This window comes from Chaetodon trifascialis, chromosome 10 (assembly GCF_039877785.1).
Source record: "Chaetodon trifascialis isolate fChaTrf1 chromosome 10, fChaTrf1.hap1, whole genome shotgun sequence".
Lineage (NCBI taxonomy): Eukaryota > Metazoa > Chordata > Actinopteri > Chaetodontiformes > Chaetodontidae > Chaetodon > Chaetodon trifascialis.
The window spans coordinates 22,123,560-22,149,635 of NC_092065.1; the positions used below are offsets into that span (position 1 = coordinate 22,123,560).

The window sequence follows — 26,076 nt, forward strand, 5'->3', positions numbered from 1 at the left end:
CTCTCTATTGAGATAGAACCGATGCTCTTCTGTGGATTAGACTCATAATCCTCAATTAGCATATCATATACTGAACTCGAGTGCTTTACGATTTAGAGGACTTCAACAGGGCTAACTAGACTGGCATGAAGGCATTTTGGCACAGCATGACAGAGTTCGTTGGCAGCCTTTCTCATTAGCCCCCAAATCAATGCAGATGTAGACAGTTTAATAAAGACAAGACCCAGGATCAATAACAAAGCCAAAGCTGGTCCTCAATAAAAAATAACTGAAAACATGTGTTTTTCTGTTTCGCTTCTTCGAAATACTAAAAAAATGAAACACACAAGAAATAAGCTGTCATTGTCACCGCACCTATCTCCAGAAAGCATCTGATAACAACCACTATGTTGCTGGTATTGCTGTGGATATCATCCTTTCCAGGCTGGAAAGGATGATAAGCACTTGTTAGGGATGATACCCACACGAGGAAACACAGATGAGTGGAGATTTCACCTCTGCTCCCCCACCTCAAGCTGACTGCATGTTTTGTGCTGCTGCTGCTGCTGCTGCAACAGTTTAACCACTCAAATCCGTGTACATTGCAAATGCATTAACCATTAACGTGAATCTGTTGGTCCCTGGATCATGTGCTTGCTGTGAGCCTCTGGCATGGTGACTGCGACTGTGTGCCCTCCACAATGCTGCACTGCTGCAGGTTTTTTTGGCAGGAGTGTTAATTTTGTTGATACTCTTTTATTTAGTCTTAGTCCTGTGTCAAATATCCATTTTTATCATTTTTAGTCAACCTCATCCTTTTTTATAGTTGACTAATTGGGTACTTTGGTCTAGTCTTACTCAAAGAAAATCCTATAATAATAATAATAATAATAATTATAATAATAATATGAAATGTCTTTTTGCAGTCAGCAGATTATATTGAGCATTTCAGTCAACCTATTCTCATCAAAACCGGTATATCTTCTTGTTTTTGGTGCATACTAGGCTGGTGTTTATGACTGTAAGGTGTTTGGCTTTTAGCTAGTTAGCTCGCTAGTTCCTGACTGAAGCTCCTCCTGCTGCTTTAAATAAACCTGCAATCTCACTGAAACCAGAGTTTCTCACACAGTACTTGCCTGCTACGGTTTCACGTCATTACCCTGCGTTAAGTCCACACATGCACATGCGTTCACCCTCTCCCTCCTAAACATCGTATATATTTATGCATTTGCTCAAAAAAATGGACCTGTTGCATTGAATACAAGTCTATAATATTTGGTCGCCACTTTTCATTTCTTAACTACATTTTTGTCTCATCTTTTGTCTTCAACGACACTGCATGTTGATAAAGTCACAGTGTTTAATAACATCCGTGCCACCCTGTGGTCGTCTCGTCTTAGTCATGGAAAAAAAAGGGCACTGATGAACATGTTTCATCATAGTTTTTGTAAATGAAATGAACTCTCTTTGATAGATAATTACATCCAATAGCAAGTTACTGGAATCACGTCATGCTATGACATTCGTCCCACTTGTGATAAGCAAGAATACTGCATTGGAACCTCTGATGCATAAATACAGTAACCATTTGTACATTCTGTTATCAGTGTGCGTGGAAAATGGCAATGTTGTGACTGTGTGGACATCAGCTCTCCGAAACAAAGTACTGTAACAGCAGCTTTACCAGGCTGTGGCATTAACAGCACCTTCCACCTGCAGTACACTGCATGGATAATTCACACATCTACTTTACACAAACTCACTGCGCTCAGGGTCAAGCTAATGTGCACGGTGACTGCAGTACTCTCCTGCACAGACCATCATGGACAATTACAGTGACTCAGTCAACATAATGTAATATTCTGCCAATCTCTGTACAAAGATGTGCTTTTTTCAAGAGGTCGGAGCAAGGGCCTGAAGCCCGTAGAGATCAGTGTCTTGCTCACAGACACTTTATCAGGTTTGATATAAGAGCTGGTGCTTTGGTTGAAAGACAGTAACTCTGTGTAAGGCACACGGTGCCCTCTCCCTGAACTCCAGCAGTTCTTATGGCATTCATCCAGTGGCTACTTGCCGCGTTCAGGAAAGGGAGCACAGAATTTGGAGCATTAGCTCAGTGGTTCATGTTGACTGACATCTTCATTTAGCTCACATTTTTGAGAATATAAACAATCTTGAGACATTTCCATTTGCGATGGTCTTGTGTCTGTGCTGTGTCAATGCTACATTTCGTGTCTGTATGTCGTCAAACACTGTAGAATTAATGGCAATAGCTGAAAAATGAATAATGAGTGCTGACCTTCCGTTCTTTGTCTCCGTACTCCAGGCCCAGTGTGTCCATGGCACGCACGATGGCAGCCAGGGATTGGATGGTGTTGCTGTAAACGACAGGCTTGTACTGCTTTACATCATCGCCAGAGAAACCGTCCTCGTGGATGATCCTAAATGCGCACAAACACACACGCATTAGCCAATAGGCAAAGTAAGTTTGGCATTGGTTTTGTGCACAGACACAGTAACAACAGACCCTCACATATCCCTTCAACAGACACACACATATCAGTAGAAGGAAAGCCAGAAGCACAAGTGTCCACATAAATCAGTAGTTAGACTGACAGACAGACATTACAAAAAGTTTAATCAAAGATACTAAAATAAGATCATGTGACCAAGAGCTAAATACAGTGGATGTGCTCCTGGGATTAGGGTTAGATAAAGGAGGGAGAAGGTTTTGGAAGAATGGGGGTGAGGGGTTAGAGAAACACAGGTGGTTGAAGGAGAGTTACAACAAAAACACAAAAGAAAGAGCGAGCGCACTGGGGGGGCAGGGAGGGGAGGGAAGGGTCCATAACCGGTGGGCTAAGCTGACATTTAGGCACACAGTGCTAGCAGCAGCCCATCCTGCTGTTTTAAATGTCATGCTGTCTTTCACTGCAGCGAACACACTGACGCACCCACAGACAGGCTCAAAGACGGTTAGTTAGCCAGGCACCAGACTGACAGGGGGACAGACTGTACAGATGGACAAATCAGACAAAGTCAAACAGAGAGAGTGGGAGAGATGACAGAGAGATGGGCGGCCGAGGACAACAGAGAGGACACCAGAAAACAACTGGCTGATACACGCAGACAGATACAGGCTGGGGCAACACCGTGAGGCAATTCAGACAGACAACGTCCACACACAGAAATGAATGGAGTGAACAAGGTCTCCTCGCGGACAGGCCCGAGGATCCAACCCAGCTCCGTCCTCAAACATCGTGAAACAATGAGAGGATATACAAAGGTGCAAGAATATTTCCTTTCTTGACATTTTGTGAGTTTATTTTCTTTATTTATTAAACTACAAAAGCTAAGAGCGCTTGAGAAACACAGCAAACTCGCTGCTCACACACATCGAACAGGGGGTACAAAGAAGTATCATAAGCCAGGACGGGCCAGAGCTAGCTGGTTAGCATGCTAACTTCAGTAGATTTCTGTGCAACACACTCCAGAGAAGTCTCTGACATAACATCAGAACTGTTCTTCACGATCTTTTGATCATCTACAACTAAACTTCTGTCCATATCTTACACATCGTACCTTTAAATTTATGGGGGTATTATCATAATACTATTTGCAAATGTGTGCGCAGAGTTGTGAAACTGTATCTCAATGTGCATGTGCACTCTCAGGTTTCTGAATGTGTAGCTTCAAACTGCAGACTCAGTATAAATGCCCGTTTATTGCTGATTAATTCATTTCTTTCCCCACAGTGCCCGGCAGTTCAACCAGAGATGTGTGCCTCGAGGAGCTAGCCTCGAGCAGAAACTCCACACACACACACAGATTTTATTTCATTTTCAAACTTGGAAGGTTAGCAAGTGACATCACTTGAGTCACATCTCGGGCACCTCCATCCAGATCCACAAAAGGCTTTATACAACTCTTTTCAAATACGATTTCATTTGTGACATTTTCAGTAGTTTTGTTTCCTATCACACATGCACAGGCAAACTAACATCCTCACACACGCTGCTGTCTTCAAAACACTTCAGCAGTGTGTGTCTGGATATCTGACAAACATGGGCCACTACACAACTGCATGCAAGCTGATGTGTGTGATCGTGTTTATGTTGTGTGAGTCTGTGTGTACGTGGTCTGGAGGACAGCACGGTCCAGGACAGTGTGATGTTTCAGATCAATCAGGCAGCCTGCCAGTCCTATATAAATACACTGGGCTTCTGTTTACATCGGTGACTTTCACACACAGGCCCAAAGACCAGATCTATACACTGGAACTAGGACGAATAGGTACTTTATGCTCATGTGTATAATGTTCACATCAGCTAATATGTCTCATACGATGAGATCCAGAGCCAGAGCATAGGCGTGCATGACTATAAACTGCATCACAGCAGAAAACAGATGCCATTATCTTTTTTTTTTGTGGCTCTATATGTGCTAGTGTGATTTTCAGTCTTTCCTCGCTGCTCTCTTAATGACTTGCCAACCAGACCCTTTTTCTGAAAGTCTCTCTTTTCTTCATCTTTCAAAAAAAAAAAAAAAAAAAAAAAACGAGGACGGACTCTTAATTGGATGCTGCAGTTCCTCCTGGAACAATGTGTTGAGCTGAAAATGCCATGAAAGACGGTGACGCCTGTTTCCCAGTGACACGAAACACCAAACAAAGAGAACCTAAAAAACACAATCAGGCACTCCTGAAACCACAGATCCTGGTACATCTACCATGATAAACGAGACATAAAATTTACATCAACCTGTTCTCTGGTATCACGACAACACAAGGGTGCTAAAAAGATAAACAATGTGCAATGTGTTTCTTGATGTTTTTCTAAATCTGGAGGGGAATTGAACTCTTCCATATGATCTTTAACCTGTTCAAGCAGGCATGGGAGGGCTGATGGGAGAAGACAGCAGAATCGTTACTGTCTTCCTGGAAAGTTAATAGTATTATCTTTATTAACCTGGGAAGAGAGAAAGATAGTGACGGAGCAAAAAAAAAAGGACAGTCACTACAAAGAGAGAACACGGCTGAAAAAAAGAAGAAAAATGGAGGAAATGTTTAAGATTAGCTTTGCAGCAAGTGTTATTAGAGGTGTATCAAGGACTTGTATTCGTGTGTGTTTGTTTGTTAGTGTGTGTGTGTGCGTGCTGGGCTGGCTGACCTGCTGACGTGAGCTTTCATGCATGAGGACCTTTTCTCATTACCCACTCTCCAAGCCCTTCTGTCAGCAAAGACAGAGCACTGTGTCTGTGTGTGTGTGTGTGTGTGTGTGTGTGTGTGTGTGCGCGGGTGTGTGTGTCTCCGTGTATATGTGTGCAATTTCCTGTAGCTTTGGCACAATCTGCACAGTGACCTGAAACATAGTTTAGTTTCACACCGAGCCAGACAGATGGACACTGAGACAGGCATATGGGCAATTTAACCACGATATTATTCCACGGTATCACTGGGTGGCTGCCATGTCGCAAACCAAATAACAGGTGTTTAGTGTACTAACAGATGTAAGCAAGGAATCGATAATCCCATTAAATGATTGATATTTGTGGTTCTCAACCTAAATACCCTTTGACAACTGAAAGACCTGCGAGGACGAGCATTGTCTGCAAGTCACATCCGATTCAACCTCACAAACAGACAGCAAAATGTCTGGTTCCTCCGAGATCCTTCTGGAAGCCTCTCACCATCATCTACAATCTATTCACACTGTTACAGCTGTGACAACTGTGGGAGAATAGTGTCCATCAACAGCACGCTCAAAAACTGTCTGTATTCAGTGTGCATGCTGTGTGGTTTGAGTACGTTTCATTTTGTCACTTCCCCTGTGAAAACACCACATATTCAAACCTGCTTAGAATGAATGGTTTTGGGACTGCCCCTGCTTTGGATTAACTGCTTCAATTACTAAAAAAGAGGGTGAAGCGCTAATCGCACGCAAAGATACTGTGGTTTTTCTTCAGACTATGGGTGGGGAGGGCCATCCTTACGAGAAGCTGACTTCATTCAGTCATGCCCATGAGGCTCTGCCAGCCATTAGCGAGCTAGCCACAGCCACAGTGAAGTGCATGTTTATAATGTACTTCATTATATCCTTATATCCCTAAAAAAAAGTTGATGAAGTGGTTGTTTTTAACATCAGGCGATGAAAGTCGGGATTGTTCGTCCAGCAATGCAATCGCCTTCTAGGGTCGCAGTGTGAGAGAAAATAATATGCATCTCAGCAGATGTTAGCATCGGCCTCTGAGCTAAAGCAGCCACGCAGAATGGCCAGCTTATAGTCAATTAAGTAATGACAACCACACCACCAGCCTGTGGGGTTTGCTGTGAATCAAACAGACCTTCAAACCCACCCCTACGTGGGACCATATGTGTCCATGTTTTTCTACAGTTCATGACAGTCAGTCCTTTAATATGTAATTTGCACAACAAAGTGGAATTTACAATAAAAATGTATGTGAAAAGCAAAAAAGAAGTGCAGTGTTCTCAGTTCCTCTAAAATGTGGAAGTAGCTCCTTTCGTGTGATGGTGACTCTGTGGCTCCTGTCAGCAGGCTGACGGACAGACAGATGCTTGGGGCTGCGGCTTTTAGTTTTCATCTAATCAAAAGCCAAACACTGCACATACTAATGTCAGTACATTACAGTTGCACTGCAGAAGCTCTGTAACTCTGACTACCATAAACACAACTAAACTAATGGATAAAAACAAGCAGCAACAACACTAACAGAGAAGACCAAGTAGGACTATACACACACACACACACACACACACACACACACACACACACACACACACACACACACACACACACACACACACACACACACACACACACACACACACACACACAGTATCAAACACAAAATGCCTGCCTCTCTCTGCTCTGTCTCCCATTATCCCCCACACTCATATTTTTATCCTCACACCTACTCATGTGAACACACACAAACACAAAGCCTACAAACTGCACTGTGCTATTAGGTCTTTATCTCTGTTGTGCATTGTTGCTACCACTGTTTGTCCTGACGCAACCACACACACACACACACACACACACACACACACACACAGAGGTCCTGCACAAGGTCCTGTGTGATTGGTTCTTTATCGCTATGTTGTGCATCCACTCACTCTGTGGTCTTTGTCGACAGTCCTCTGAGTCGTGACAAAGTGCACGCTGACCAACTCCTGTCAACACTGCTGGACAGATTTACTTACACAATGTATTGCGCGTATGTGTGTGGGTGTATGTGTGTGTGTGTTTAGGGGAGTGCTGGAGCAAGTGCAAAGAGCAAAGGAGAAAGAGGGGATGAAAATGTGATGGTGGAGAATGGATATGAGAGACAGCATGAAAGAAGAGGGAGATAATCAGAAAATAGAACCTATAAATAACCAGTGGTGTCAGTAATACAGCCCCCACCCTGACTGACACACACACACGCACACACTCATTTGGCTCCAACACTAACTTGCATTCACACCTTGAGGTCAAGCAGCAGCATCCTGAGCACACACACTCTCTCACACACCTCCAAGCATGCAAGCACTGGGATCTGGATCTGGGATTTTTCCCCCAACACACGAATGTTTTAGCCATGCTAGTGTCATCGGTTGGCTGGTCCACATCTTTGGTCCAGGCTAGAATATGTCAACTATTGGATGGATTGGCATGAATTTTGGTAAAGTATTGATTTTATTGTTTAACTAGAACATGTTAAGATGCTCTTCACTACTTATCATGGGGTCAAAAGCCAAAAAAAGCCATTTCAATAAGTTGGATTTTGTGTTTAGCGCCAAAGTGGCACTAGACATAAGTATGCTAGCATGCTAAACATGACATAAACATGACACCTGGTAAACAGAGGCATGTTCACTGTCATTGTGAGCATGTTAGCAGCTGATATTAGCATTTAGCTCAAAGCACCACTTGGTTAAAGTACAACCAATGTGGCTGTGGACTGGAACTTGTTGCCATTTAGTAACACTTCAATCATTTTGTCCAGTTAAACCAAATACATGGACAGGGAAGATGATATACTACAGTGCTGCACTAACAGCTGATAAATCCTTTTTATTTTATTCCATTGGACTATTGATTGCATGCAAAGCACGTAAAGCTTCAGTGACAATTTATCAAACTCGCTGATGTACCTCCACATTTGTGACAACTTGCCTATTCCATTACAAGTAAAAACTAGAACCCACGACTGTATGCCTCCATCAAACAGATACCTGTCAACTCTTCCTGTTTTTCCTGGGATTAACCTGTATTTTTAACCTTCCTAACAGAAAAAAATAAATAAATAACTAAATAAAAAGTTGGCTGTAACATTGGCGGGAGGCATAGCCACCTTTAGGATGCATTTGCTACCTTCCCCTCCGGTACAACAGGTGGCAGTATGTCGAACATTAGCTGTAACATCTAATGACAAAAAGTCATCCACTCAAACAGCACATGGCAATAAAGCAAGAATAAGAAAAAGAAGAAGCTAGATGACTGTGAGAGGGATGGAGTGGTGTACCTGGTGTATCATCGAGTGGGAACAGGCCCACCTGTATGTCATGCTTTTTGTATAATATGCCATACAGACTTACTGTATACCACTGAAGGAAAAGCAACAAATCTGACGCAGAAACATGCTCCACCATTGACTGCAGTTATTCTCTGCCATCGATCGAACCAAATCCTTCAATAATACATGAATAAACTAAATGCTGAATCTACATTTGTGTTTGCATTTCTAGAAATCAGGGATGTTCACAGCATTTCACCTTCAACCAGGTATCTGAAACCCAATCCGTGATATTTTAAAGCAAGTGGCTGTCTGGTGGTAATTTCAGGATTAACTGTGTGTCCCCTTGTCTAAATGTAGGAGGTATGCAGACAGTGGTAAGGGTGGTGGGATGGTCCAGGGCGGGCCACTGGAAAATTTCCCTTATTTTAAACTCCCAACTTTAACAAGTATGCAATCACTCAAGTTGCAGTTCACGTCTGCCCAGACGCATAAAATACATGTAAGTCAAGACTGGAGGAATTTAAGAAAAGGTAAAATGGAAGTTGTCATTATACTGACATTCTAGTGACTCATACCGAGTGAGAGACGGACAGAGAGAGAGCTTCATCACATGGTGCAATGACAATCACCTGAAGCTCAATATGAGCCGAGCCAATGAGCTTGTGATGGACTACAAAGCTTCAAATATAACGATGCTGCTGTAAAGAAGCTACTATCTGAAAAAGTGGATGCCTCACACACATCTTCAAGCCAACAGCACAGGAGATCTTTACAATCAGCACAGTTTCAAGGTGGACGAGGCGTCATCGATTCAGTATCTGAGCAAATGTGAAATATGGTCACAATCTCCCCTCCTGTTCCTGAGCTGTGCTGTTACTCAGAGGGACAGAAGGACAGACAGACAACCCCAAAATATAACAATAAAAAAGTCTTTCCGGAAGAAAAACTCATGTCTTCAGCCACTGTGTCCCCTCTCAAATGTCACTTACAGTACACGTTATCTGCTAATAGCCGGTATAATGCGGAGAGCCGAACGTTTCCACTGTGACAGGAAGATGAGGAGTTTCCACCCTTGAGTTTATGAGTCTAAGAATGTATCCCCTGCTGGGGAGGAGTCCTGGCCCCCGGTTTGATCATGTGCTAATGGACAGTTCTTGTGCCAAGGGACACAGTCTGCTTCACAGTAGTTCAGCAGGGATGTTCAGAGCTGCACATGCGTGCCCAGGCAGACAGGAGAGCAGAATAATTACAGTTCAGTATTACATCTGGGAGGACCTCATTAAATCTGTCTGCCATTAGTTTCACTGTCACATGTTATGTCTATCTGCCTCTCTCCACTGCCAGGTCCTCTTTCATCCATTATTCCTGTGCTCCCCCCACCCCTTTATTTTCTATTTGTACATCAGACTTGTTCCCTGTCAGTCTCCGCCACTCACTGCCATTTTCTCTTCCTCCCCTTCTCACTCCTCATTCCTAATTATTTCTTCTTCTTTTTTTTACTCCTCTCCTTCTGCTTCTGTTCCTTTTTCCATTTGCAATTAACTATTAATTAAAAAACACAGCGTCGATGCACCCTTTCTCCCTCCCCAGTGACCGATTTCTACAGGGAAACACGAATGCACACGAGTGCGCGCGTGCACACACACACACACGCACGCACACACATACACACAGGTGCACACCAGGCAAAGCTTAGTGTGACAGTTGCAGAGTGCAGTGTCATAACCGTTGCCTAATTAACAGTTAGGTAACAACAGCTGCACAGAGTCCCACCCAAAGTGTTGCACTGAAGCCTTATTATTGGTCTATTTTTCTACCTATACTTCGATGCACATACACTTTCGAAAGCACAGGGCCAAGCTTGTTAAACGCTCGTCCCCTCTGCAGATGCTCCCATTAGAAATGACTATTTGGTAAACATGAGTGAATAAAATGTGAACCTGTGCTAGCAGGTGTAGGTGTGATAGTGTTTTGGGTGGCCATGACGATGAAGCTGCTGAGATTTGAGGCCATATGAGGTCAGCTTCTTGGAACCGTTTTGTACCTGTAATGTTAGCTTGCTGGCTCATTCAATCACAACACGATGCTTCAGCAGTCAGGCGTGTACATTTCAGGTTGGATCTTGGCATCTTTAACTGCTTATTTGTAAAAGATCCCAGTTAAATAGGGACATAATTCAACAATGTCAGAATGTTAGGACTCTATTCTCAGATGAGGTAAAACAAAATATGAGCGTTTATTAACCTGCTGAACAGTGTAAACATTTTATTTTCACTTGTGGTTTCTTTCAACTTCCCATTAAATCTAGGTCATTTGTTGAGGCAACATCATTTGGTTTTTTATATTGGCCGGTAGATATGCCAACCACAATCTTTGCTATTCTCTGCAGCCAGTAGATTTAAAAGGAAAAGAATAAACATGTCACTTATGAAACGCAGAAATCCCAGTACCCATAAAAACAAGTACAAACAATGTTGAGGAGATTTATTTTGAGCATTACAGAAAAGTCGGCATGCATAAAGTCATGTAAAAACAACAGTGACTCTTGTGCAGCCCGGCTGTCAGTGCATTATGAGCAGTGGTTGATCCGGGAGCAATTGATAACATCAATATTACAGCCTGTATATGTCAGCATGTGCCATGTTACAGGCTGATAGACTGCTGGAAGGACTGAGACAGACAGGCAGAGAGACAGCGAGAAGTAGGGCCACAGGTTTAATCAAGTTGTCCCAGATTAAGGTTGAAATGTAATTATTCAGCTTTCCAGTCTTCCCCTGTGTCACTATTAATTACTTACTTTGAGGGATTCAAACCAAAGAAAGCCCAGTCATCTAGTGGAAACAAACCAAAGGGCCTTCCTGAATTCCAGCAACCAGATACAAGACATCTGAGGCACTGCAAAACAGTCCTACTTATTAAGGGTTTTTATTCGAAACTTGAACCATGTAAACATGAGGACAAAGTAAAATGTAATTCAATTTGTCATCGGTTCAAATTCAATTAGTTTGAACCAATCATGTTTTACCTAATTGGTTCATGCTAGCAGCGTAGCTCAAGGGATAGCCAGTCCACCACACAGACTGAAACATCTCAACGGCTATTGGGTGGATTTGCTGTGCCATTTGGTACAGATATGCATAATACTGAGAGGATGAATGGGGCCTTCGACTCAGATATGGCCCCCAGCCAGCGGGGATCTGGGGGCATGCCCTCCCAGAGAACAATGTTGGCTGTAAATGCCCAAATTTGGTGGTCTCCGGTACATTCTAATGCCACTATTCCATTACATACAATGATCTTAATTATTGCATATTTTAATGAATATAACATATAATAATACTCGCCTTCCCCATTGGAAACATGTAGTGAATTATTCTAAATGACAATTAGACTTCTTGCGCCTTGAAGTCAAGACTCCGATTCCTGAAAAATCCAAACTGTATGATGTGGAAAACATAGATTTGATCATATATATTATATATAGTTCAGGGTGTACCCCGCCTCTCGCCCATTGTAGCTGGGATAGCCCCCCGCAACCCCGAAAGGGATAGGCGGTATAGATAATGGATGGATGGATATATATTACTGCAGTAGAGTTCATTATATCATATTTTATGTTTCTGACATTAGTTTGCATATTGGCAAAAAATCCAAAAGCATTCTAGGACATTTTAAAGTGTAAAATTGCAGCATGAGGCTGAGGCCTAGCCTACAGTTTCCTCATTTGACATAATCCTGTTACTTTGACAACAGTGTGTGTTTAATACATCTTAGAGATGGCTCTGCTGTAAAGAGCGTAATGTAAATTAAGGTAATTCATTTATTCATTCGCTAAGCCCACAAAGATCTGCGTGGCATATTTGGAAAATGCATCGATTTCAGGACTATTTAATGCTTACTGTGCAATCTTCAAGTTGCTGCCACTGGTGTTTTCCAAAGCAGCTGATTTAATGAAGCCGTCTGTGTAGCCAATCCAATTCTTAACCAGAGAAATACCTCAACATCTACTCAATGGACTGACACAAATTCAGACATTCATGGTTCCTGGACGAGGAATTCTGCTGACATGGCTGATTTCCTGACTTCATTTTGTGCAATAGTGAGGTTGACATTTACAGTACGGTTTCATGAATGGATGAACTGTAAACACTTTGGTGATCTCTTAAATTTTCCATCTAGTGCATCATCAGGTCAAAGGCATAATTTGTAGTGCTGTCAATCGATAAAAACATTTAATCGCAATTAATCTCATGAATGTCATAGTTAACTCGCGATTAACCGCAAGTTAACTATGTTATCTGTTCTAAATGTCCCTTGAATTATCATTTTAATACTCTTATCAACATGGAAAAGTGGATAGGCTCGCTTTGTGCAAATGTTTTTTACTGAAAACAACAACATGTAGTGTTATATTTCACACTAACATTCTCTCTTTGAGCAGTCATTCACATTTGAATGAATCAAACCTCACACAATTTAACACTGTCAATAAACAGATGACAAAAAAATAAATACCTGGTTACAAAAAAGCACCTTCAACAACCCTTTCTAAGGGATCAAAACAGGGTGATACAAAACAAAGTTACAAAGTTCACATCATTGTAAACTAGGACTCAGGCTATAGTGCAGTTAATGGCTTAAACTTTCCTTTCTTAAGTTTCCTTTGAACATAACAGCATCCATATGCCTCTGTCGAAAGCCGTCCATTGTCGCCTGGTTTTGACAAGGAGGCGGCGGAGAATTTGCATTCGCCGTGTGTTTGGCCATCAGGTGGTATTTCAGACTGGATGTGCTACGTTGATAATTCAGTTCACACCGACAATACACAGATAACTTTGGTCTTGTCAGTCGATCCATCTGGCAACTTTTTGAAACTAAACCTTCCATTCAGAATCTTGTTCGCATCCATTTTAGCGTTTCGCGTTTGACATCCACACAAACCGGTAGCCTACTCTTTTACAGCTAGCGAGCAGACCAGACCAAACACGTGCGTGCGGCGAGCCTGTTGTTTTGTTTCCGGTTTACAATCAGATCCTGTAGTTTTTCTTACGTTACTAGCAGTGGCCACAGCTTATAAAAAACTACAAGTTCACTAGGTGATAAAGAGCGTCAATCTTGCGCTAAAAAAAATGACACCGTTAAAATTGATTTGTGTGAACGCATTAATAACGCGATATTTTTGACAGCACTAATAATTTGTCCAATGCATTTACATTCACATCAGCTTGTTCTATTCCTTTGTACTCACTTTTTGTCAGTGATAAAACAAGATAGAGACCTCAATCCACACATCTACTTCATGCAAACATCTGTATGATGCAATGCAACAGCCGCAATTGCTTCAAATGTTTGGTCTCTGTTCACCTTTATCTGCTGATCCTGAGGCTGTACTTCGTGGTGGTGCTGGATTGTGGTATTATGCTGAAAAGTGTTTCTTTCTCATAATTTGTCTCCATTAGTTACATACTGTTAAGGAGGGGAAAAAAATGGAAAAATCAGCAGAGTAGTTTCTATTATAGAGCTGCTGGATCTATTCAGTTTCTATTTCCTGGTATTTCTATGTGTGGTGCAGGCACAGAAGCACAAACATGCTTTCAAACATATACTCTTTGAGCTACAAACCCAGCCACAGTCACCATCAGCTGACATATCAGCTGAGAGCGGTCACTGTAACAAGACTCCTTTGTCTCGCAGAGCGCTGAACTGACATGAAATCTTCCAAATAGGTCTAACACAAAAAAAAACACACACACTCACACAACCACACAGAAAAAAAACACTCAATTGTGCATGAGTGTGCAGGCACGCGCACACGCACGCACAACACAAATTTCCTCCAACAAAAGACCTTTGTTTTTTATAAGAAGCCCTGATTAGCGCAGAGACCACACATGCAGGCATATTGAGCTGGTCTCATACGACTGTGCAGACAGAAAGAAAGGAAGAAAGACGTGGCTTAGAGAGGAAACACCCTTTAATATAATAAAAAGGCAACAGGAGAAGATAACAAGGGCAGGGAGAGACAGATAAATGAGCTCCATATTCAAAGCGACTGATGTGTTACCACCAGTAACTCCACTGCTAATGAGTTCTGACAGGACACATACTGTCTGATTATCCACTGGTGGACTGAAACACCTGAGAAATTTAGGAAACTGTAGATCTGCAGGGCTGTGACTACATGACGGTCTCCAGAGCCTTCACTGTTTTCAGAGAGGGGAGGGGGAAGGGAGGTTTTCTAGGACTGATACAGACTACCAATTTAAAAGTCACGAGGATCAGCTGATAGTCATCAAATGGACCCTGTTCTCCTGCACTTGACACCTGGTCGAAGCAGCAACTTGTAACTCATGCCTCAGTGTTAGACATGTTATTTTGGAGGGAAATCTATGGCTGACAGATGAAACGTTTTTCATAAATTTTTGTATCATGCATAAACTGTTTAAATAGTACAATCAAGCAGATTAGAGTCGACCACAGTGGTTGTCTTGAGCCACATCAGTCCCATAACGTGGAAATGCGATGGCTAAATGAACACACACCCCTCACAGCTCGCAACTCAGGAGAGTTTAGGATGAAAAAGCTAGAACAAAATTGAAACAAAACTTTTCAAAATGTCTTCATGGTAAGTTTTAGTCAAAAGCAGCTGCCTCACACACACCTACGACATCTCTAAATGTTGTGCTGGTGTCATTGTCTTTAAATGGCTTTCACACCTCAAACACTGAAACACATTTAGATATTAGCAGTGCTGCTTTTAGCGGAAATATTTTAAAGAAACTGTCTAAAACCTCCATAAACATGCCTTGACTGTCCAAAGTGGTGCGTAAGTACTCAAAGGTATAGAGAGTGAAAAACACAGTGAAGATGTGTGTATCATGCAGACAGGCTGGCATGAGCAAGGTCAACTCAACAGAGTTGATAAAATGAGAAGAAAAGCAGAAGCAGTCGAGGTTTCTTCCTTTGGAACAGCGTGTGTGTGTGTGTGCCGAAGCGTGTGTGTGCTTTGATAACGTTTTGTTTGTCTGCCTATTTACAACATGCAAATAGGATTCAAATGCTAAATAAACACAGTGTTAGCAAAGAGTGCTTGGACGTGCCAGCCAGCACATGTGCACACGCAAACACAGCTATCATGAGATGCTGCCTCGCTGTTATTTCACAGCTCACTGACGCGGCCAATCAAATCATTCTGGTGATGAGCACGCCCACGGCTATATTTAACCAATGAAGGATGACTATCTGCCTGACGGACGGTTTTAGATGACCAGTTACTGGCTGAGTTGGTGCCAACACAAGTCCCCCTCCCTCCCTCCCTCTCTTTCTTTCTTTGCTCTCTCTTCCCTCTCCTTGTGTCTCACCATCCCAGTAAAAGGAGGCTAATAATTATCGAGGAGAGCAGGGTCCAGAGTAGGAGCACCCTTTGCACTCTGTCCTTGACAACCCTGTTCTCGTCTCCCTTTCTCACTTCCTCTAGCTTGCTTAATAAGTGAGAATATGTTCTTTCACTTGCCTGTCTCTCTCTCTCCTCTTGCTAAAATGGCTTCACTTTCCTCTTCATACCTCCCCAACCTCATTCACACTCATCCTCCCTTTACCCTCTTCTCTCCTCTCCTGTTTCTTTTCACACTCCCACATCAATTGAATTTTCCTCCCTGGTTGCGCTTCTGCTGGGTCTCCCTGTAACTCTGTCTCTCTTGTCCCATAGTTGTCTCGCTTCTCTCTTCATCATTCCTCTCTTCATCCGTACCTCCACCACTTTATCAAGTTCAGTTCTTTCTATGCCCACTTGCGAACTGCTCCTCTCTTCCTTTCCTTCCTTCCTTCTTCTTTCTATGCACTGGGCATTTATTTTGCTTCATTAAAACTCCCTTTCTGTGTCCCTCCATTTGTAACGCCCATTCTCAACCTCTCCCCCTCTGCCTTTCTGCACAAAACACCACCATTTTTTCCTCAATCTTCCTCCCCTTCCCCCTTTTATTCTCCTCTTCTGAGGCTTAAACCTAATTATCTCCTGTTCTAGAGAAACCACACACACACTCACACGGTGGGAACAGCCTGTGGGAAGCAGTGCAGCCGTGAGGGACGGACAGCGTTTGTTCTCCCTTCAGCCAGTCGCCTCCGATCATGTCAGCGTGGCACAAACACACACATACATTGTAACAGAGAAAGCCCGAGCTGAAGAAAAGGAGAAAGACAGAGTGAGAAGTGCATAATCTACACACAGCGACTGCCTGGCTGAATGGGTTTCATGTTTCTTGGCTTAAATCCTAATGACTTAAAGGACAATAGGGCAGGCATTTTCAGTGATACCAAACTCATCAAAATAATTACCAAAAATATCTAAACCAGGTTGGTTCATTCACCAGCAAGGACGACTGGCTATAAAAGTTATCAAGAAACGAAATGTTAGAAACAGCTGTCATTTGATTTTAGATTGGTTGACAAATAGAAGCACCTTTCTGTCTAATACAATAAACCTACAAACCTACATGATTAAATACAAAACAGCTACTTTTGGCAAACTGTTTCAGCCTTGCTTTATGAACTGCAACTCGAAAATGTGGGATGACTGTATTTAAAAAAGCAAATAAGCATCTATAAACAGGGCTAATGATATCGTGATTTATCACTGGCCCTCACCTGTTTGGGTTTACATTAGTGAGCCTGTTATTGAACTACAAATAAATAGTGTTGTGTGAGCAATGTAGGCCATCTCTATTGCTGCTGTTCAGTGCCTGTAAACTGCATTTATAAGGTCACGTCTTATGTTCAGAGCTTATACAGTTTTATGTGGGTCGTAGGCAGTTAATGATTGAAAGAAATATGACCTGGAGATTTAATCAAGTAAGAAAAGATGTCATGATATGACTCCTGGAGAAGTCAGAAACACTCACTGTGCTCACTTTCTCAAAGTAACTCCGCAGCCAGAGGGCTGCCTACGAGGTTTCTCAGCATATCACAAACACGGCTGATTCAAAAAATATTCTTTTTTTTTTTTTTTTAATTACAGCAGAGGCCAAGAGATCATGAATTTTAGTCATGAATAAGGATAAATCTCCAAAAACACACATGTTCCAATAATGCACCTCAATAGCATCTGTGATTATTCTTTCCTTGTTTGATAAACTGCACATCTTTAAAACACAATTTCAGTTTGTATGTCATGCCTCTTCTTACATATCTGAACTGCCCAAACCCAAATCGAGACAACCCTGATGACATCATCGGGGTCATCATGGAGCACTCCCTCCACAGTCATTGTAATTGGCATTCATCACATGCTTTTCGCAATGACAACCTCGAAAAGAGCTTGGTCTGTACCAGCTCTATATGGAAAGTGTCCTGAGACAACTTCTGTTGTGATTTGGCGCTATACAAATAAATAAAATTGAACTGAATTGAAACTAATATCAACACAACACCATATTTTCATTAAAAATATCAGTTCATACAAGAATCTCAGTGAGTTTTATCGTTATTTACCCATTAACATGGTTTACAGTGACCTAAATTGAGGGGAAAATAGCACTTTTTTTCTCTGACCCACTGAAACAGCATATTTTATCCTCTCTACTCTACTCTTCCCTAAATTAAGTTCATTTAAGAAATGCTTTTGCTTTGTTTAACTGTCTCTCATTTTCAGCTATGCTCTTGGCTAAGGACTACAATGCTAAAAGCAGCTCACCACGAAAACTAGCTACATTAGGCTATGTTAGCAATGTTTACAGTTCACTTAATCAATAGCACACACTATTTTCAAACAGGCAATGTGCAATAATGCAAAGCAATTTGCATGTAGCAGTCACTTGGTATTGCCACTGTTTGAACAGATTGTAACAGAATTTAAAAAATGATCATTCATCCAGACGACTGGGCCTGGCTGGTAAATTGGCTGGCTTGCCTTTATCACTGGCAAAATAGTTGGCTAGCTTGCCAAACTTCTTCTCCAGCTAACGTGAGCCATGATACTAACATGAAGACAATTAAGACAAACACTGTTGATTTTAGCCTGCAATAAATGATGTAAAAGTAAAAAGCAAAGTGCTAGCTGCTTTTCTGCTAGCCAAGACTAATGCAAGGCGGGGCGACCCACTAGCTGATTGTAACCTAAGCCAAGCTGGGGTTGGCCGGCTGGCTGTGGTGTGCATCATGGCACAGGCGGACAAAGTGATTCGCAAACGGCAAGCTAGTTTGCATCATGGAGCCAATGGTCCAAATAAAATATGGCAATTCTAAATACCACTGTAATTTAATCGCCAGCATTCAGTGTTCATTTCAGCGCTCAGTCTCATTTATGTCATGTCACTGTTTGGCCGGTGCCCACAGGATGATACTCTGCAGTTTACTTATTATCAGCCACTGGTGTCATTAATAACAAGCGTTTTCTGAAAGCCACACATAGAACGAACCTTTAACACATTTTAAAAAGGGAATGAAAAAGATGTGACAATTATAAATCACTCTCAACATTTGCGTCTCCTGGGCATGTTCACCAGCAGTCACTCATTTCTTCCCAGGCAGAATTACACCCATCTCTGGAGTTTGCCCTCACAGATCTACCACTTAAGGCCTTTAAGGGCTGAGAGGGAACAACTCACACATAATTAGGAAAGTACAAAGGGGAGCAGGGACGCACGTTAACCCACCACTGGGTAGAACCTCTCATCTTTTCCACCCTCTTTTTCAGCAGCTGTGCCAGGCAGTGGCTCCCTTGATTCTGCTTAATTATATGAAAATATCACAACTTATTTTTCTCACACGCACACAGTGAGCACTGCTGGAGAGGTCAGTTTGCCAGCTGGGCAGCAAGAGAACCTTTGAACACGTCTACGCGCACACACACACACACACACACACACACACACACACACGCGCGCGCACGCACGCACGCACTCTCCATAAACAGATGGTGCCACACACAGACACACACACGGCTCTATGCACGAGATAGAGATGTGTTCACTCATGACCAAATCTCTTGGGTTGCTGGCTCAAATATTCCATTCATTGATGGGTATCATGCCCATATGAATACACAAACACGCCCAATCTGTTGACACGTTCACATTCTCCAGCAAACCATGTTTCCTTCAGATTCCCTTTTTCTACACCGTCATGCATTTTCTTCTTTGCTTCATCATCCCTTCCCCTTCCTTGTCTTGGAGTTCTACATTAGACATTACACCTCGATGCTCACTCATCCATACACAACTTTAATCCACTCTCAGCCCTATGTGTCTCTCAGACACACACACACACACACACACACACACACACACACACACACACACACACACACACACACACACACACACACACACACACACACACACACACACACACACACACCAAAGTGCACCTGTGCTCCCCACAGAGATATTATCAGCGCTTTCTCAGTAGACTTCTTGCTACTCAGTAATTTCATCATCTCAGAATCCAATAATAAGTGTTTCCGAGGAAAGTTTGGGAAGACACAGCATGTACTGTCTGGTAAATAATTTTAGCCGCAGCGCATTTCACAAGTCACTTCCTAAAAGTACCGACAGAACAGACTCAACATTATCAGCGTTTAAGGCGGCCACGGTTGCAGTATTTTTCCACTGTTCCGTACAGAGTGGTAATAGACTCACTGAGATCGCACGCACAGCTGCGGCACGACTCGATATACACAACATAAAATCTAAATCTAAATCTAATCCACTCATCTCTGTCTCTCTCTTACTCTGACGAAAGCCCACACATATGCACACACACGAACACACACCCACACACACACAATTGGTCACTTGAGCACGCCCCAGATGTTCAGAGCACTGTGAAAGAAAACGCAGTAAGGGCTTTCCACTTCTCTGATGCGGTTGCGGAAATAGCAGAGCGTCTCTGAACAGGAACGTAAAGGCTTCCCTGGCAGGGCGCTGTCGACCACTTGAAAAGCAACTTCCCTCTCTATAACATCAGATGCTTTTGTAAAGACATACATACTAGTATGTTCAGGTTTCAGATCGCACCGCTCAAGCAATGATTCCAGTTTGGGAGACATTTTTTCCCCACTTGTGCACACAGAAAGGTGCCCCCCTCCCGGCTCTTACAGTGTATGGCTTCTATGTCTGGATGGTGTAAAGCTTCTGACATGGGCACAAGAAATCACTCATGGTCAATACACCTTATCAAGAAGAGATTTTGCTGGGGTCCACTGTATCACTTTGCTCTTTATCAGGGGATGAGGCCCCTGAGAAGAATGGAGAGTGTACTAAATAAAACCTTGGAACAATTGATAGACGGCGGTGTCTGCCAGATGCAGCTCCATCAACACATGCATATGCATAAGCAAGAAGAGCTTGTAGCCAGGAATCAGACAACAGAAACACAGAGGTGGCATGGCTGAGATGATGAAGGACACTGTCTCTATTTCTGGCAAGAACTACCATAAAATTTCCTGTTATAGTAATCTTATATACCCAGGATGCGTGTCTTCGGCATGTAACAACGCGTGTAAAAAGACTGTCAATAATATCTGTAACACTGGCATAATCGGCAAGGACTAACACAGCCACCTATTAACATTCACTCCAAGTCACATAAGTGTGTGATTTACATCAGTCCGATGCCTTCAATATTCAGATGCTCCAAAGGTTATGGCCTACCCCATAGATATATATATGTATATATATATATATTGAATGAACCCACTGGGAGCATTGGTCAGTCAGTGTACAGAATGTCCTGGGCAGCTGGAATGACCATTAACAGCTGAGAAACAGGCTCATCTGGATCCACTGAATCATGCCCTTATGTGATATGTCACCATACGACCACAACCAAAGCCTATTATCGGCTAAAACGCGCTCGGCTGTTTGTAAAATGACGCAGCAGAGGAGATTGACGAATAACCATATGTCACAACAGGATTACAGATAAAATGGCAGAGGTCGGGGGGGGGGGGGGGGGGGGGGGGGGGCGCAGTATACTATTGATGTGCCAGCTGATGTGAGGCTGACCTTAGAAAGGGAACTAGTGCAAATCCTGTGGAAATATTATAGGATTATTGCAGTGATACAGTAAATACAAAACTATTAAAATATCATATGTTTGTAAGAAACTGTGCACTAAGCACCATAGATAAGTCCCAATAGGAGTATTATAAGGACATTATGATGATACCATAAGAGGAAAAAAACAGACAGCTTTAATTAAGTAACTAAACTGACTGCTAAGTACCGCAGGTACACACCAAGTCCCTACAGGAGTAAAGCAGGAGTATGTGGTGGTATTTTAGCAGAGCTACATAGGACTGGTTGGTAAGTAGGCCTTCACAGACACGGACACAGCCAACAGGAATGGCGACAACTGATGGCGCCATAGCAAAAAGAAGAGCTATCATACTTTGGGGTGCAGCTAGCGATTACTTTCATCATCAATTATTTTCCCTGTTTCTCAATAAATGTTAGAAAAATGCCAGTTAAAATTCACTAAAGATGAGGTGACATCTTAAGATATCCAGTGATATGAAACAGAGAAAACCCTCACATTTGAGAAGCTGAAACAAGGACAAGCGTTGACACAGTGACGCTCGGACAGATGTTTGACGAGTTTGGGCTGAGGTCAGGGCTACTACGAGGCGACCAGTCAGGCTTCTCCGCGACAAAACGTGACACAAAATCAAGGTGCTATCAAGCCACAGCTGCACTCGCTTTGACATCAGGCTGTCGTGTGCATTACATGTGTGAGAGACAGAGAGAAAGAGTGAGAGAGGGACACACATACGCACTATAGGGTTATTAGACCGTGCTTATTGCAGACTTACTTCATCTGTTTGACGATGGTGCTTTTCCCTGACTCTCCAGCCCCTGAGGGATAAGACACAAGAAGACAATGTAAACAGGGTGTATGTGAGTGTATGTGAGTGTGTGTGTGTGTGTGTGTGTGTGTGTGTGTGTGTGTGTGTGTGTGTGGTAGCAAAATGGAGAGAGAGAGAGATGAGGGGGGTTGGAGAAAGAGAGAGAAAGAAGTCAGACTTAAAATCCTAAGTGAATAAGAGCAGCAGCAGCAGTGGGGTGGAGATAAAAAGATGGAGAAAGTGGCTGCACCCTTTCTCCCTCAACATTCCTTTTTTTTTTTTTTAAATTCCCTCCATCTACTACAAACAGATTAAACACTTACAGGCTACTTTCTTTCCCACAAAGAATCAATGAAGAAACCTCCCTCCCTGAGCCAATGAGCCATGGCTGCCTGTGCTTGGCCCTCCGTTGCTGCAGACTGCCATTTTTTTTTTTCTTACACCCATCTGCAGTTATAATCTCTGATGTAGTTCCCACCTTTTACCTCCACCCTGACTGCTTTAGCAGAATGAAAACGTTTCCCACCGGGCACACCTTGAATGGATAAGGTCTTATTGTAGCAGGTGGCTTTAAAGTGATGTAATAAGAGGGAGGGTGTATTAAAGATCAAGCAAATCAACGCTTCTGTGCTCATATGTTGCATTTTCTTCACACCGTTTGATTTTCGCTTGTGCTACACGTGATGATGATTTTTTTCATTTATTTCCACCACGGTCTTAATTGCTGATCATCTCTTGCCAAACACCCAACCCAACCCCACCACCACCACCACTCCACCACACCTTACACCCCCCCAAGCGTTTCGTGTCTCTGCCGAGGCTCCACAGGCCCTGCGGTAGCCCACGGAGGGGAATTCTCTTACCGAGCAGCAGCAGTTTGACATCTTTGGCCGCGGTGAGACCGTCCTCCTTCAGGTTTTTCTCGATGGCTTTGCTCCGGTCCAGAGCCGCCCTCTCCTCTGCGCTCAGAGTACATCCCATGGTTAGAGAACACAGCTTGAGAGCGTTACCGATACCGGGATCCACGGCAGAAAAGGCAAGGAAACGCTGGATTCAATGAAACTTGTGCGCGGAAACAACGCTGGTTGCAAATCCTGTGGGTGTTTTTTTCCTTTCTTGGTTAATTTCCTCCCTTTCTGCGCTGTACCTTCGGTCCCTCTAAGATCCCTCTGTGTCTCTCTGTCGCTCTCTGGGCAGCTCCCTCTCTCTCGCTCTCAAGCCGGGGACACGGTCCCGTTAAAGCATTTAAATCAAGGATCCACTCGGATTGAACCACAGCGCAAAAACAACACGATGTAGCCTCCGCAGATGGTTGTTTCTCAAGCGTGGTCTCGGCGGTGGTCTGTCGGTCCGTCCGTCCTCCGTCTCTCCTGTTTGACTGTCGGTAAATCACGGTAACGGTTCTCTTCTCCAGTCGTCGGTCGTGGGCTGTGTGTTACTGGGCGGCGGTGAGCAGCGCTCGCATCGTTTGATTCCAGCACGGCTTTCTCACGGCGGCTCACAGTGGACGTTCCTCCTTTTGGCTCCTCCGGGCGGCGGGGACTCGCTATGTAACGCTACTGCCTCCCGGTAGCTCCGGTAGGGACTCGGTCGTTCCTTAGTTCATTCGTTCAATTGCAGGTTGGTGACGTCAGAACAATGAAAAAAAAAAGCTGTGGAGGGAGAGGGAGAGAGGGTCCATACTGCCAGTGGCGCAGCCTGGTGGTGCACTGTTATCATAGTACCTTCGCAGGCTTTCATAGTCCAATATTAGCCTTCATGTTATACAGAAAAATATAAAACGCCGTTACAATAAAACAGCGAGTGTTCAAAAAATATTTCATATTATTGATAACCAGGTCAAGAGCCCCGAAAAGTGAATTTGTTAGCTTTCAGCTACCGTTAGCAAACATATCAACCAAGCGCGTGTGATTTTTCTGTCAGCGCATGAATATTTCATTGTAAATCAAATGTGATGCGGCCGCGGGTGTGTACATCACTCAGCCAATCAGAGCTGAGGCGGACACACTGCACACCTTTAAAGATGAAGGACAGCTTCCTGGAAACTTTTCAGCCACTTCAGGTGACTTTTACGGGCAGGTGGGGGTTTGCTAAGTTGCCATGGGGATATGGAGGTGTCCAGTTGTCATGTGACCTAAGTATGACATTTCGGTCACATGATAACAGATGGCCCTGTGTTATGCTGAAAATGCTTTGGTTGTCCTTATTTTTCATATTTTAGAGTCATGTTAGGCAGGGGCGGAGCTATGGGCGGGCCTACGCCCACCCTGATTGACAGCTTGCCCACCCAATCAGAAATTCATGAAAAGAAATAAAGAAGGAATACGATTTTCACAGTTATCCATCCATTGTCTATACCTGACTGTCCCTTTTCGGGGTTGCAGGGGGGGCTGGAGCTTATCCCAACTGTCAACAGATGAGAGGTGGGGTACACTTTGAGCCGGTCGCCAGCCTATCGCAGGGCAACATATACAGACAGACAACCATTCACGCTCACACTCACACTTAAGGACAATTTTAGAGTCACCAATTAACCTAATGAGCATGTTTTTGGTCTGTGGGAGTAAGTCGGAGTGCCCAGAGAGAACCCACGCATGCCCGGGAAGAACATGCAAACTTCTCACAGAAAGGCCCTGCCCGACCCGGGGTTCGAACCAGCGACCTTCTTGCTGTGAGGCACATGCACTACCTGCTTGCGCCACCATGCCGCTTTTCACAGTTAAAGGTCCCATATTATGAAAAACTCACTTTTTTGGGTCTGCCACACGCATACAAAGTGTGAAATAAGACATCCATCTAGCATTGTTCTGTTGTTGGCTGTAAAGAGGAGCATAAATCGTTCCATCCCAGCCGCAGAGGACAGAAGAGCACCGTGGATTGAATTCATTTTTGAAGGCAGTTCAACAGTTGACAAAAGCCTGTTGGTGTGTGCTAACCACTTCGAGGCTGACTGTTTCTCCAACCTCGGTCAGTGCAACAGCAGATCAATCTTTCAATTTGTTTCCCAAAACAGCCATTTTGTTTCTGAGATGAGCTGTTCAGGTAAGTCTCATGACTTCATCTGTTTTAGATGTCTTTGTTTATGAAGGCTGTGGGGACTCCATATAAGCACAAGGTGGAGCTATATCTTCTGAAATGAAAACTCAAACGCTGATAAGATGATTCTCACTGAATATGGAAGGGCAACCCAAAAGATGCTTTTGCTTTGGTGAAATGTTGCCATATTCTATTTTACATTGGGTTGCATTTCGACAAATAAGATTTACTTATTCAGCTATAAGGTGGGAAAAAGACAAGAGGACATCCTAGTAAAGCCTTTCAGTGGCAACAAGACAGCTAGAAGCTTTACATCACATGCACTACCAATGATTTCACCCCACAGTGGTGACCAGCCATGAGAAAACCAGCAACAAGTCTCCTGGAGGGCATTCTGAAAGTGTAGTTTCTAAGCTTTCCAATGATGACTAACACATGGAAATCTGAAAATATTTGAGGAAGATGTGGCCATTTGAATGTAGACACTTCTCAAACTAGTTTTTTGAGAAATCCAGCCTGAAAGATTCTCACCTACCAGGGGAGCCAGGTAACAGTGCTGCTCATCGCATCTCATTTACATAAGTCCAACCCCCTAACCATTGTTCAAACTGTTGTAGTAATTTGAACAACAGTTATCAAATGGAAATGGAAATTCTTTTGTTACAAAAACCCCTGACTAAAAATGAAAAACAAGAAAGGTA

At 43.2% G+C, this 26,076-nt stretch overlaps 1 protein-coding gene across 2 annotated transcripts in view; it reads right to left on the reverse strand.

Moving 5' to 3' along the window:
- Nucleotides 1–24,263, reverse strand: part of gnao1a (guanine nucleotide binding protein (G protein), alpha activating activity polypeptide O, a) — a 97,927-nt gene extending 73,664 nt beyond the window's left edge. Inside the window, exons 1-3 of one of the 2 annotated variants that reach the window (XM_070972209.1) lie at nucleotides 23,203–24,263; nucleotides 22,307–22,349; nucleotides 2,279–2,420 (exon numbers count right to left, since the gene is read on the reverse strand). In XM_070972209.1, the coding sequence (XP_070828310.1) occupies nucleotides 2,279–2,420; nucleotides 22,307–22,349; nucleotides 23,203–23,320 (303 nt within the window). In that variant the 5' untranslated portion in view covers nucleotides 23,321–24,263. The remainder of the gene's footprint in view (nucleotides 1–2,278; nucleotides 2,421–22,306; nucleotides 22,350–23,202) is intronic. The other variant, XM_070972210.1, reaches the window with a different exon arrangement.
- Between the last annotated feature and the right edge of the window lie 1,813 nt (nucleotides 24,264–26,076).